This window comes from Saccostrea echinata, unplaced genomic scaffold, assembly GCF_033153115.1.
Source record: "Saccostrea echinata isolate AGI-Se365-2 ecotype Australia unplaced genomic scaffold, CSIRO_AGI_Sech_v1 ptg000016l, whole genome shotgun sequence".
Classification (NCBI taxonomy): Eukaryota; Metazoa; Mollusca; class Bivalvia; order Ostreida; family Ostreidae; genus Saccostrea; species Saccostrea echinata.
The window spans coordinates 14,701,637-14,715,845 of NW_026889765.1; the positions used below are offsets into that span (position 1 = coordinate 14,701,637).

General features: G+C 36.2%; 2 protein-coding genes across 3 annotated transcripts; both read right to left on the reverse strand.

Moving 5' to 3' along the window:
• Positions 1-352: 352 nt before the first annotated feature.
• Positions 353-2,562, reverse strand: LOC133188940 (uncharacterized). 2 transcript variants are annotated; one of them, XM_061324410.1, is made up of 4 exons: positions 2,264-2,352; positions 1,959-2,040; positions 1,164-1,372; positions 353-1,035 (listed from the first exon to the last, which is right to left on the reverse strand). In XM_061324410.1, exons 2-4 carry the CDS (start codon positions 2,020-2,022, stop codon positions 895-897), a joined length of 414 nt encoding a protein of 137 aa, XP_061180394.1. In that variant the 5' UTR covers positions 2,023-2,040; positions 2,264-2,352; the 3' UTR covers positions 353-894. The 2 variants fall into 2 exon arrangements, 1 of the variants encoding a protein (XP_061180394.1); XR_009721348.1 differs by having other exon boundaries at positions 918-1,372; positions 2,333-2,562.
• Positions 2,563-3,668: 1,106 nt separating this feature from the next.
• LOC133188676 (uncharacterized) lies at positions 3,669-13,511 on the reverse strand. The gene is made up of 18 exons (XM_061324178.1): positions 13,446-13,511; positions 12,910-13,087; positions 12,453-12,632; positions 11,810-11,971; positions 11,583-11,715; positions 11,215-11,360; positions 10,786-10,878; positions 10,533-10,689; positions 10,397-10,433; positions 10,027-10,185; positions 9,832-9,887; positions 9,593-9,730; positions 9,221-9,392; positions 7,405-7,512; positions 6,356-6,571; positions 5,586-5,793; positions 5,206-5,238; positions 3,669-3,787 (listed from the first exon to the last, which is right to left on the reverse strand). Exons 1-18 carry the CDS (start codon positions 13,509-13,511, stop codon positions 3,669-3,671), a joined length of 2,361 nt encoding a protein of 786 aa, XP_061180162.1.
• Between the last annotated feature and the right edge of the window lie 698 nt (positions 13,512-14,209).

Below are 14,209 nucleotides of genomic sequence, written 5' to 3' on the forward strand. Positions count from 1 at the left end.
TAGGGCGTGGCCACAATGGGCGATCAAAGTTTTACATAGGAATTCATAGGAATAGACATTTATTGACTTGGTTCGAGGGCAACATGCGTTTTGTCGGATCCAAGAAATAAACTGTTTGCCTAGGGCAAGCAGTTTGGTTCAAGGGGTCGACAAAACGCAATCTGCCCGACAATAATTGTTTTGTTATACCTTGTATTTTTTATAAAGACATATCTTGCACTGGCTTACATGTTAGTGATTTTGTTTATCCGCAACTTATGGACGCTGATTATTCATTGGTATAGTTTTATGCTGATAGAGTGATCTTCCCTTTGATGTTCAGTGAAATGAAAATTGTCCGTAAATGTCACAATTTGAAATTGAATAACGTATTTTAATATTATATAACACCACAGTAAAGTGAATGAAAACATTATTTGCGCGTATTTTCCAAATATAAGTGTACAACGGTGATTTCTGCTCTCTTACTGCCTACTTCAATGTCTGAGAACATTTTTCCTGGTGAAATATGGCAGCTAGGTAGCCATGTTGATAATGAACTAGAAAAACACAATATGCACACCATTATACAATTTTCTCGAAATCCAAAACATTTTTCCTCAGTGTTTACAGCTTCCTCAACTCAATCAATTCGTAACGTCATAGCGGTCCAACATCTCACCAACAGGTCCAACATCTCACCTAGCTGTTCAACATCGACATTAACCACTCAGTAAAACATTGGAAATGTTAGACTTGTTGTATATTAGATTTATTTAAGTATAACAATGCTCCGTGTCCACATCGAATGCCCAGATAGTGATTTCATTCTAAAAATAAAATGTTCGTTCGGCTGCGACACACTTTTTGGACATCTTCTTAAGTTCGTAAGATTTCATAGCAAACAATGCGGTCCTATACTGCACAGATATTTATTTCCCAGTCCACAATGGGCATACTGAATTTCACGAGCGCTCTTCCTTGTGAAGTCCGTTCATTTGAATTCCTATATTTATTGATCACGAGACTTGTTCCCCTGTTGTCGACCCGTTTCTGCTTTCTGCATCTCTAATAGTCGATCCGCCCACGTGTGAGTCTGTCGAGAGTGAGTTTCTTTTATATTCACTGTCTGTATTCCCTGATTCACTACTGTGAGTATCTAAATAAAAAGTTGGTTTATTGACGTCCTCACCGCTATCCGTACCTCCGGAAACAGGTGCACTAACAATGAAAGACTGAATTCGGCTCCGTAACACGTATGTCCTTTCAATACATTTTCTTATTATTACTGAACAAAAAACTATGAATCCGAGAGCTAAGATGACAATTATGATTATTATGCAGGCCAGGGAACATCTATTTAAGCTGGAAACAGTATCTGGGACGGCGTCGGCTAAAATTTAAGAGAAAAACAAAACACAGTGTAAGCTCCTATAGTACCTCTCTCTCTCTCTCTCTCTCTCTCTCTCTCGATGTTTGTAAGAAGTTAATCCGAATTTCTATGAATGGAACGCAAAAGAGTTATGATGACAATTAACAATATCAATTAAATTCATTAATTTATGGATATGGACAAAAATGTGAACCAAAACATTGTACAATGAAATCAAAACAAAGAATTGTCGATTATAGACAATTGTAATTATAGACAATGTCGCTTAGAAGTGTGCTTTGTGATTCCAAGAGCACAAATGGTCACCTGGTTATTTTATAGAGCTTATGATTATGCCTCGATCGGCTACTGCCAAAAACAACACATATATATTGTTTTTGGCGAGTGACTGTGTGGGGGATACATCTTCTTACCAATACATTGTAAATATGAGAGATGAAACCTGACGTATTGTTTTCATAAATACTGTAGTTTAACTGCACCAGACTAAATGACATACAAAATCAGCAATAATCGTATAGTAGTTAGTTATATACAAATGACAGTTATTATTTGTGATAACAGAAATAAAGGTAATTCCACCCACCAAATGTTGTGTTTTCGGCTTCTATTTGCTGGGTCAAGGTCATGTTTTCCAAAGTCAGTGTCATTTTATCAACTCACATCATCTGAAGATGAGACAAACGTGTTAGATAAGTACAATATAAGTACAATATAAGTACAATATAAGTACAATATAACTTATCATGTTGATAATATGATTTAAAACGACTGCATTCTTGCAAATCCGATATTTAGCATCACATATTTCAATAATAATACTGCAATACACAAACTATTAAGCTATTAAGCAACTATAAGCATAACCGCAACAAAAATTAATTATGTTACCTTAAAACGAATATTCCACAAAACATTTTCCCCTCAATTTTATATATTATACAGAAATCATACACTAACCTGGGAATGATATAATCTCCCACATAATGTATAATTATGTACGTAGAGTAGCATACTTAGTCATAACCCATGTGTTCTACGTATAAATGTCGTACATGCTCGCATATCAAAAAACAAAAGTGCTGAGATTCCACAATCATATCTCCTCGTTTCTGGAGCTTATGATATGCAATGTAATCTTTTCATCAATTGATCGTGCTTCTCTGTTGTTTTAGAATTGCCACAGGTTGATTGAGATCTTGACCCCTTTCCTTCTATCAGTTACCAGTCCTGCAGGCATCAGGCAGTTTACGAATACATGTACTAGTATTTGTTAACAAGAACACAGATAGACGGATCCAGGGGGAACTTTAAGACTTCGTACTTATAATACATGTATAATGCATTAAGTTGCTTTAGCCTGAATCGGTTAAAGCGTATCTAAAACTTTTGGAATTTACGGCATGCACGGATCTAGAGGGGGGTCAGGATCCCCCTGGATGTGCAGAGGTATTAAAAGTATATATATACCTTTAAAAGTAATATATATTATTAAAAGTAAATATATACTGAAGCAAATAAAAAATGACTTTGGAACTAACCCCCCCCCCCCAAAAAAAAAAACGTGTACCCATCATCACCACCACGAAATAGGTGTTTTTCGTTTGGAAAATTTTTTCTTGTTTTGCTTGTCAAGTAATTTTCTGGATAAGGAAGGGAATTTAGATTTTTTTTAAAAACTTTTTTTTATCTATTATTATTTTTTTTTACCCCCCCCCCCCCGGGAAAAATTTCTGGATCCGCGCCTGTACGGGTGCCTTGTATCTAAGCATTGTATTATTGCGTGCATAGTGAAAAGTTAAAACATTCAGCGTCGTAACTTTTTGTTTTTTATTCTTTAGAAGTACTGCCAGCAATATGAATAATTAATAGTGATAATTAACTTCGCCTTACAACAAGCGCTCTGAAGTGTCTATTACGTAACTTCTCTTAAAGCTATGGTATATAAACGTAATTTTGTTTCAAAACTTTTTTTTTTCATCTTTTTTTATTTTGAGTCATTTCAATAACAAAAATGATATTGCTTAATTTTTTTCCCGTAAACACATTTTACACAAATTACCATTCAATGTACAGTATATATCAGAATGGATATTTAACAGTGCATTCAAGTACACGTATGTATTACTTCATTGTTGTTATGCTTTGAATGATCGATTTTAAGGGATAAATTTTATTTCTCTGGAAAAAATAAAACTGAGAAATACTTGCATTCTTTTTAATTATTTAATAAAAAAATATCTTACACAACAAGCATTGAGCACATAATTATATAAAGGTCAATGAAAATAAAACATCAGAGAAAAGTTACGAAGGCATAAGCTATAGAGAAGTACAAAATCACAACGTCAATCGTGACACGGAGCCGCTTCCCCTGGGATTTAATACACTGCCCTCTGTAGGATGTCCACGTTCCTAGAAAAAGAAAAGTGGAATAAAGTAGATGGTGCTTAATGTAACTTCAATCAAGTTAGCGTCTTTTTGTTTTTAATCCCTTTAAAAATTGATTTTAATTTACTGAACAGCAAATTAATAAAGTTGCACTCTATACATTGCGATAATGCACTATACTGTCTATTGGTATACACTTTACACCACGATCTTGTACATGTACATATACTTCACCATCGTATGGGACACTTTTAAGACGATCTTACACTTCATCGACGTATGGTACACTTGAAAACAAAATCTTACACTTAACCATCGTATGGCACACTTAACAACTTAATCTTAAACTTAACCGACGTATGGTACACATGACAACATAATCTTACACTTTCCCACCTTATGGTACACTTGATAACATAATCTTAAACTTTACGTACCGCCTTATGGTACACTAAACATGATCGAACACTTTGCCATCGTTTGCTTCATTTTATAACATAATCTTACAATTAACCGACGTATAGTATACTAAACAACATAATATTACATCTAACCGACGTATGGTACACTACACAACATAATCTTACACTTAACCGACGTATGGTACACTACACAACATAATCTTGCACTTAACCGACGTATGGTATACTTAAAAACATAATCTTACATCTAACCGACGTATGGTACACTAAACAATATAATTTTACACTTAACCGACGTAGTGTACACTAAACAGCATAATCGTATACTATGGTACACAAAACAACATAATCTTACACTTAACCGACGTATGGTTGACTAAACAACATAATCTTACAGGTAACCGACGTATGGTTGACTAAACAACATAATCTTACACTTAACCGACGTATGGTTGACTTAACAACATATAGTCTTACACTTAACCGGCGTATGATACAATAAAAACATAATCATACACTTAACCCACGTGTGGTTGACTAAAAAAACATAATCTTACACTTAACCGACGTATGGTTCACTAAAACATAATCTTACACTTAACCGACGTTTGGTTGACTAAACAACATAATCTTACACTTAACCGACGTTTGGTTGACTAAACAACATAATCTTACACTTAACCGACGCATGGTTGACTAAACAACATAATCTTACACTTAACCGACGTATGGTTGACTAAACAACATAGTCCTACACTTAACCGACGTATGGTTGACTAAACAACATAATCTTACACTTAACCGGCGTATGGTACACTTAACAGCATAATCTTACTTTTTACCAACATATGGTAGACTTACACTTAACCATTTATTCAAAATCTTTTATTTGAAAAGAAGAACGACAAAAAACGCTGTACAAAATGACAATATTCTTAATTAAAAGTGGCGGCCGCTGTCGTCCATCGTACTTTTAAACATATATTTCAATAAACATTTAAACAAAACTCAATCACTTACCGATCTGAACATGTGAAACTGTTTGTTTGTCTTCTGCAAAATGAAGAAAGGGTAATTTAATTCAGCAAGAGGAGACATGGTTATTTATATACTAAAGTCTGCAAATTTTACTTTAAGGCCTTCGTAAGGTGACGATTTGCTATTTCTTTTCGTCGGCCATTTTTCGTCTTGTGTATTGCGTAAACTTATACATGTACATGCTTACAGTCATCACTCAGATCTTTCAGAAACAGGTTAGTTCGAATTTAACAACATGAAATTTTTAAATTAAGAGAGTGTCTCATTAAAAATGTCAATTGAGCTGGGCTTTTTTTCCTAAATAGACTAACATTTAATTAACAAAATTAAAGTTAAAATATAATCAGGTAAACATGATCTACCGGTAAAATAAACAGAGATGTCCTTCCCATTAGAATCCAGAGTGAGATTTTGTCGGTAGATGACTTGGCTATTCCGTTTAACGTTCAGGCTGTATTCTCTTAAGAATGCCGTTCTGTTGTAAGTCTGACCGGAAGTGATGCTTTGTTTGATTGTAGACTTCCAGACTCTGTGAACCAGATCCAAAAACTTCTGACCCGCGGCATTTGGCTATACATTGTGAACAATCACAGGAATTTATAATACAAGCTTTGCAGTTTTTCTATGTATTGGATCAACTCATAGGTACTTATAGCTATATCTTGGACAAGTCTTTTTTTTTGGATTTATGAAACTTATCATAACAATAAACAATGAATCAAAAACTACTGAAAAATCTTAATATGAATTTTGTTTGTAAATCGTTGGGTGAGAATATTTTTCCTGAGTTGGAAGGGGTAACGCCATCCTATTGCTTCATCCTTTAAAAGTAATGGAAACAAACTTCTGTAGAAGAGAGATGGGATATTTTTCCGAATTCACTCCATATTAGCTTAACAGTAAGCGTTCTATATAAATATATATACACATGTATATCAACAGAAAAAAATGTATCGCTCCTACAAAAATGGAAAGGCATAAAACTTTATTTCGCTTTAATCTACGTGTAAATAAATATTTACAATTCAGTCAATGTATTGCTGTCTATTTTTCAACAATTTACAGTGAAACGAATACAGAATAGTGGGGGGAAAAGGAAAAACTAAAACAAAAGTAAAATAAAAAGCTGTACCTTGAGGTCTGGTCCATCAAACAGATTCTCGTTCGGATGCCACAAAGACTCATTCCAGAAGTGCCACAGAATGACCCCGCCAACAGATGGGTGACTGAAGTACATAGTAAGAAGTTTCTCTAGAGCCCCAGCTTTCTTTACGTCATCAGCTTCATCCACCGTCAGCTCCGTGACCCAGACTTCTAGTCTCGATTCTGACAATTTGTCCAATCTATACTACGTTAGATTAATAAGTACATTACATTAAATGATGTATCTTAGGTATATTTTTTCTTGCAGCTGTGTATAAATAATGACGTGGCAATCCTAAATATTAAATCAAACACATCAGTAAAGTGTCATATCCCATTGTTCAAAATCAATTGGAATAAATTTTCACAAGAATCAATAAGTGCAAAAATAGTATATTATTTACAGTATCATTCCACTTTCGTCAGAAATTTAAGTCCTTCGGTATTTTTTTGCTAATACTCCCATGCGCGGATCTAGAGGGGGATCGGGTGGTTCGGACCCCCCTCTTTGGGATTTTGAGAATTATAAAATTTATTAAGTAAAATAATGAAACAAAATACCTTGGATCCCCCACCTTTCTATGAAACACAGAGCCCATGCAAAATGGTAAGGAAAGTCATGTATCTGAAGAAAATGGACTTGAAAAAAGTGACTTCCACGCCCATAATGATTTTGTCAATGTCTGGTATTTACAGCCGACCCCCCCCCCCCCCCCCTCTTTCTTCCTCCCACGAAATAGGTTTTTCAGATTTGGGCAAGTTGTTTACATTTTTTTTTTTACTTTGTCAAAAAGTTGTAGATTTTTTTTACAAAAAAGATTTTTTCTCTTTTTTTTATGTAAGAAAATTTCAAAATAAACTGCCAAAAATCCATACACTAAAAGATCAAATGATCCGAGTTCCTGTACATCCTATACTTCTACGTCCTGAAGGCGGAATTGTGTGCTCTGTTTGCCATAAAATGGGCAAAATCAAAAGTATACTAGTATAATAATGTGTTCAAAAACCAAAGGACATTACTGATACGTGAAATTTTACCTTTATGACATCCATATCAATGTTAGTGGTATAAAAATGACTCTGTGCCCCAATGCCATGAATAGGTACGTTATCTTTCAAAAATCGCACAGCTTGATTCTTGATAGCCTGTAAAAAAGTTTTAAGCTTTGATTATAAAACACCTATAACATGGCAGGCAATTTTTTTAATTTAGAATTAAACAAACATTTTGTCAGCACTGCTCATGATAAGTCTGTAAAACTTACTGTGGTGAGGTGTGGTTTAGGTATGGGATATGTAGGTCTTACTGTGGTGAGGTCTGGTTTTGGTATGTGATATGTAGGCCCTACTGTGGTGAGGTGTGGTTTTGGTATGTGATATATAGGTCTTACTGTAGTGAGGTCTGGTTAGGTATGGGATATGTAGGTCTTACTGTGGTGAGGTCTGGTTTTGGTATGTGATATGTAGGCCCTACTGTGGTGAGGTGTGGTTTTGGTATGTGATATATAGGTCTTACTGTAGTGAGGTCTGGTTAGGTATGGGATATGTAGGTCTTACTGTGGTGAGGTCTGGTTTTGGTATGTGATATGTAAGTCTTACTGTGGTGATGTCTGGTTTTTGTATGTGATATCTTACTGTGGTGAGGTCTGGTTTTGGTATGTGATATGTAGGTCTTATTGTGGTGAGGTCTGGTTTAGGTATGGGATATGTAGGTCTTACTGTGGTGAGGTGTGGTTTTGGTATGTGATATGTAGGTCTTACTGTGGTGAGGTCTGGTTTAGGTATGGGATATGTAGGTCCTACTGTGGTGATGTCTGGTTTTTGTATGTGATTTCTTACAGTGGTGAGGTCTGGTTTTGGTATGTGATATCTTACTGTGGTGAGGTCTGGTTTTGGTATGTGATAACTCTGTAAGCCTTACTGTGGTGAGGTGTGGTTTTGGTATGTGATATGTAGGTCTTACTGTGGTGAGGTCTGGTTTAGGTATGGGATATGTAGGTCTTACTGTGGTGAGGTGTGGTTTTGGTATGTGATATGTAGGTCTTACTGTGGTGAGGTCTGGTTTTGTATGTGATATGTAGGTCTTACTGTGGTGAGGTGTGGTTTTGGTATGTAATATGTAGGCTTTACTGTAGTGAGGTCTGGTTTTGGTATGTGATATGTAGGCCTTACTGTAGTGAGGTCTGGTTTTGGTATGTGATAAGTGTGTAAGCCTTACTGTGGTGAGGTCTGGTTTTGGTATGTGATTTGTGGGCCTTACTGTGGTAAGGTCTGGTTTTGGTATGTGATATGTGGGCCTTACTGTGGTGAGGTCTGGTTTTGGTATGTGATAAGTGGGCCTTACTGTGGTGAGGTCTGGTTTTGGTATGGGATATGTAGGCTTTACTGTGGTGAGGTCTGGTTTTGGTATGTTATATGTAGGCCTTACTGTAGTGAGGTCTGGTTTTGGTATGTGATAAGTGTGTGAGCCTTACTGTGGTGAGGTCTGGTTTTGGTATATGATATGTAGGCCTTACTGTGGTAAGGTCTGGTTTTGGTATGGGATATGTAGGTCTTACTGTCGTGAGGTCTTGTTTTGGTACATGTGATATGTAGGCCTTACTGTGGTGAGGTGTGGTTTTGGTATGTGATTTGTGGGCCTTACTGTGGTGAGGTGTGGTTTTGGTATGTGATATGTGGGCCTTACTGTGGTGAGGTCTGGTTTTGGTATGTGATTTGTGGGCCTTACTGTGGTAAAGTCTGGTTTTGGTATGTGATATGTGGGCCTTACTGTTGTGAGGTCTGGTTTTGGTATGTGATATGTGGGCCTTACTGTGGTGAGGTCTGGTTTTGGTATGTGATATGTGGGCCTTACTGTGGTGAGGTCTGGTTTTGGTATAATGGAGTAGTCATTCAGGAACAGTTTAGTTTCCGGTTCCTGGGTGTGGATCCACTGGAACATCTTTGGTGTGATATCTGGGTCAGTGGTGTTACGCTCAAACCAGTCACCATGGAGATTTTCGTTGTTAACATCCCAATGAGCAAGTCTGTTGATTTAGAAAGGAATTGTTTTAACAAACTTTGTTTTTTATCTATATTAACTCGTATTCACTTTCAAACTTTTTATAAAGCTCTTTGTGTTTTATTTTTAGTTTGAATTTCTCGTAATAATGTAATAATCTTTGCCTTCATTTACATCTAATAACCTTTAGACAATAAATAGAAATATTTTATTATTATGACTCGCCTTCCTTTTGTGTTGTTTACGACTTCCTGAATGTGTGATTTGATTTCCGCCACCAATTCTGTGGGTGACATACCATACAACCAGGAATTCACAAATTTCTCCACACCCCAAAACATATTGTGACCACGTGACCTCACTCTGTAAATGAAAAAGGTAGACATTATACATCAATTGATGACGGATGACTGGTTTGTTAGAGAAAAATTGAACTAATTTCTCCATTTTTTAAAAGCCATTACCCGTGGGCTTCCAGTACTTCTAAGGCGGCCAATGATAAAGAATAATCACTTTGATCCTATAAAAATGGAAGTTGATTCATATTGAAGTATTTGTGCATTCATCCTCAGTCTTTTCATGTTTTATTGTATAAAATTACATTTTCATTTACCTCAATATCTAAGGATAACAGTCAACTTTAATATTCATTTTCATACCTGTATTCTCTCTATTCCATACCATTTTAATTTGTTTGCTATGACTGCCCAGTTGAAATGTCTGAGCACAAAATCGGTAAAAAACTGGTATTCAGGTACATTAAATTTATCAAGTTTAATGGCTGTTCCAAATGGAAAAGTCCCTTTCCGTTGGATAAGCTAAAAAAATAGATTTTTGTGGTAATTTAGTTGGAATTATTTGAAATATTTTAAGTTAAGCAATAGAAAATGACTAAAATTTATTTTGCTACTACTAAAAAGACTGGTTAGTACTATAAAATCCATGTAAATGTTGTTTCATTTTCTGTGCCTTGGAACAAAGGGTGTTTTGTCTTTATTTAATTGTTTAAATACGATTAGCAAATTTAACCTCGACATCAACTCCCTCAATCCGTGGTCCAGAAAGCCTAAAAAATATCAACAATATCTAAAAGACCACAGCAGCAAAACCACAGCTTCTGACTTTGATTTCAAACTTTTTTTCAGATTAGAAAATAAATATTCACCTGAAACTAATCGGCGCCTTTCGGATACGATTTATTCGGGACTTGGCAAGCTCCATCCAGTTTAGATTTGGTTTTAACCGTTTCATACTTGCAAAATCCTGAATGAAATTTATTTCTTTGCTTTGGATGCTTATATAAATTTGAGCCTCTGTTGCCCCTGAAAGAAATAAGAAATAATTCATGACGAATTTTGACATGCTGTTAAAAGTCATTTAAACTTCCAGTTTCAGATGTTTATTTGAGACGTATTTACCATCAGGTGCCAAGAAGTCTCCACCGATTTCCGTCCAGCCAAACTTAACTTGCTGAAGAGGCATAGTTGCGAGCCTTAAGAATTTTGATGATCCTATTAAAAAAAAAAAGTCAATATCTTGATGGTAGGAAACTTACGTACAATTTAGAAAGCATGGGAATCAAGCGATAGCGACCGAGTCTTGTAGATTGTATATGTAAAGATAGTCAAACTTCTTTATCTCGTAGTTGATGGGACCATGAAATTTCAAGATATCCGAGGATTTGGCATACTGAGGTTAAAATACATGAAGAAGAAATGGTTTGGACTTCTTACTCACTTCGACAAACCCATGGTATTCGAGATATCGACGTGCGAGATACCGAAGTTCAACTATAAAATCGATTGTTAAATAATACAAGAACTTTGTAATTAACTTTGGATTTCTACCGTTGATTTTGACATTGGCTTTGAGATCCAGTTTTGTATAGTCAGTGCCTTTCGGTAGGTTTAGCAGTTTGAAGTAAGTCGTGTAGATATAGTTATAACCTGGTGTAATTGCCACACGCTGCCGAGGGGTAGAGTAAGTCTGTTTCCTGTAATAAGTAAAACAGAAATTATGTCAATTCTTTTATTATAGGAGAAATTGACTGAATAACAAGTATTTGGATTTGTAAACATACTCTTTTTTAATTGTACATGATCTGCATTTCACAAGACAAAGACTTTTTTATGCATGAAAGGTCTCCAGTCGGGTAATTGTGAATAATTGAATGAAGTTCTTGTTTTTCAGGTCTTGAAACAGTTTAGTTTAGTACCTATTTGTGACCAAAACTGAACGGCTTCCCCTATAGGTGTCGTTGCTGTAAGTAGTCATAATGCACTGGGGACAAACCCAGTTTCCGGCAAATGATGTGCTCTCAAAATCAGAATTTTGCAGAAGTTCCGGGTCTAAAGGAATGAAAAGGGGAAAAAAACTTAAAGAAATTTAGCATGTAAAATCTTTTAGGAATAATTTGGAAAACATGCTTTAGTAAATCATCACCTTCTTCGCTTCTTGCCTGTGTATAGGTGCCTTCTTTGTTATCTCTATTGACAAAGCTACTGACAGTAAATGTAACGTTAGTGTCTTGGTGATAAACCTCTGCTACTTTAACCTGCCTACTTTCTTCCCTGTTAAGCCATTCTTGAGTGGAATTGCAATCGCCTGAAAAAAAAAAGACTTAAGACTATACCAAAAAAAAAAAAAAAAAAAAAAAAAATTTCAACTGAACGCAGTAAAACCTGAGGAACGTGCATGATAACCTGCAGCTATCATCCTCAAATTTCAAGAAAATAAACACATTACTTTTATTTCCATTTAGAATACTTTTCATTTCCCCTTCCTGTTCTGTACATTTCTTTTTAAATCAAGGCTTAGCAAGATCCTTTGTCGTCATTTGATTTCATCATGAAGGTATAACTCCGATTTTACTGCCCGTAGCATGGATGTCACTGATGACAAAACATGTTGAGTTCTCGGTAATTTACTAGATTTCTACTTCGCGAATATTCTGGATTGTATTGATTCCCCACCTCCAATAAAATGCCCCTTTAAATATTGTCACATGTTTTTCAAACTGCTTAGCCTATAAACTCTGAGATTATTATGAAGAAAATGCAATTCAAAGAAAAAAACAGAAAAGCACCTGTTTTTGTAATGAGGACGTATGCGTCGTATTCAGCCATGTTTCGAACGTTACTGGTTCCCGTAACCCTTCCAAAGGCAAACTTCTCCAAGCTGTCGTAAAACTGGGCGTAATTAACATCCTGTCTAGTTACAAACCTCGCTCTGAGAGCCAGTCCAACAACCTTTCCATTAGGAATATCTGCATACAGAGAGAATTCTTCATAGATTCCACTGTACTATACCTCCAGGGGCTATATAGTGTCGGAGTGGTATAAGGAGCCAAAAGATCTTGACAAGTCCTTGTGCAACACTCCAAGTCTTGTAGCAAACTACTAGTACATCTTTTTGTCGATCTCTTACATCTTTGTAAATTTTTTAATCTTATCATATATAATTATAAGTGCCTGATAAGAGAGAAAATTACAAAGATACTTAAATATTTTAACTATTTATATAAGGAAACCAATTTCTCGTACCATTTATAATCATTTCAAACATCTTTGCATCTTCAATAGCCGCACATTGATCGCCGCTTCCGGAGTTATTATATCCGGCAGAGTACACCCCTTTAGACTGCTCAAGTACGCCAGTGGACGCATCCCAAACATACATTATAATTCCCTGGAAAGCAGTCGAGTTGCCAGAGATATCATTCTGAAAGATTTAAATTTTCATAGTAAGATTCTATTCGATACAACATTCACTAGATCAGTTGCAATAAAATCGATTAGATATCAATATTAGATTAGAGTCCCTCCAACCGTCTGATCATAGTATACTACTATAAATTTGTTCACGCCAATAATTTATTACATTTTTAAAATAAAATACTGTAATTTATCGATTGAATAAAATTGATATTTTTTCAGACGGTGAAAATAACAACTGAAGTGTTATTGCTTTTTTAATAAGCTCTGCGGAAAGATATCGACAAATGTGGAATCTGGACTACAACCCCCCCCCCCCCCTCTCCTTTTATATTTCTTGTCAAAAATTAGAAAACTGACCTCACCCTTAAACGAATCTCCCCCTCTCCCAATCCGTACACCAATCTCAACACAATGTGCCCCTCCCTCATCCAGTCCCTACATCAATCTTACCACAATGTGTCTCTCCTCTCCCAAACCCCTACACCAATCTAACCACAATGTATTTCTCCCTCTACTAACCTCTACACCAATCTCACCACAATGTATCTCTCTCTCTCTCTCTCTCACACACACACACACACAGTCCCTACACCAATCTCCAAAAGTTTTCTTTTCCTCTCCCAACCCTTACATCAATTTCACCACAATGTGTTTCTTCTTCACTAGATCCCACACCAATCTCACCAAAGAGAGTCTTTTCCTCTCTTACCCTCTATAAACCAATCTCACCACATTGTGTCCCTCCAGCTCCCAAACCCCACACAATCTCACCACAATGGTCTCTCCCTTTCACAACCCCTACACCAATCTCATTTAAGTGTGTCTTTTCCTCTCTCAACCTCTACACCAATCTCACCACAATGCGTATCTTCCTTTCCAATCTCTATACCAATCTCACCACTTGTCCCCCCTCTCCCAATCATTACACATATCTCTCACAGTGTGTCTACAACTCTCAACCCCTACGCCAATCTCACAAAAGTATGTTTCTTCCTCTCCCAGCCCCTGCAACAATCTCACCACAGTGTGTCACTCCCTCTCCCAACCCCTACACTAATTTCGCCACAATGCTATCTCCCGCTCACAACTCCTTCACCAATCTCACCACAATGTGTCTCTCCAGCTC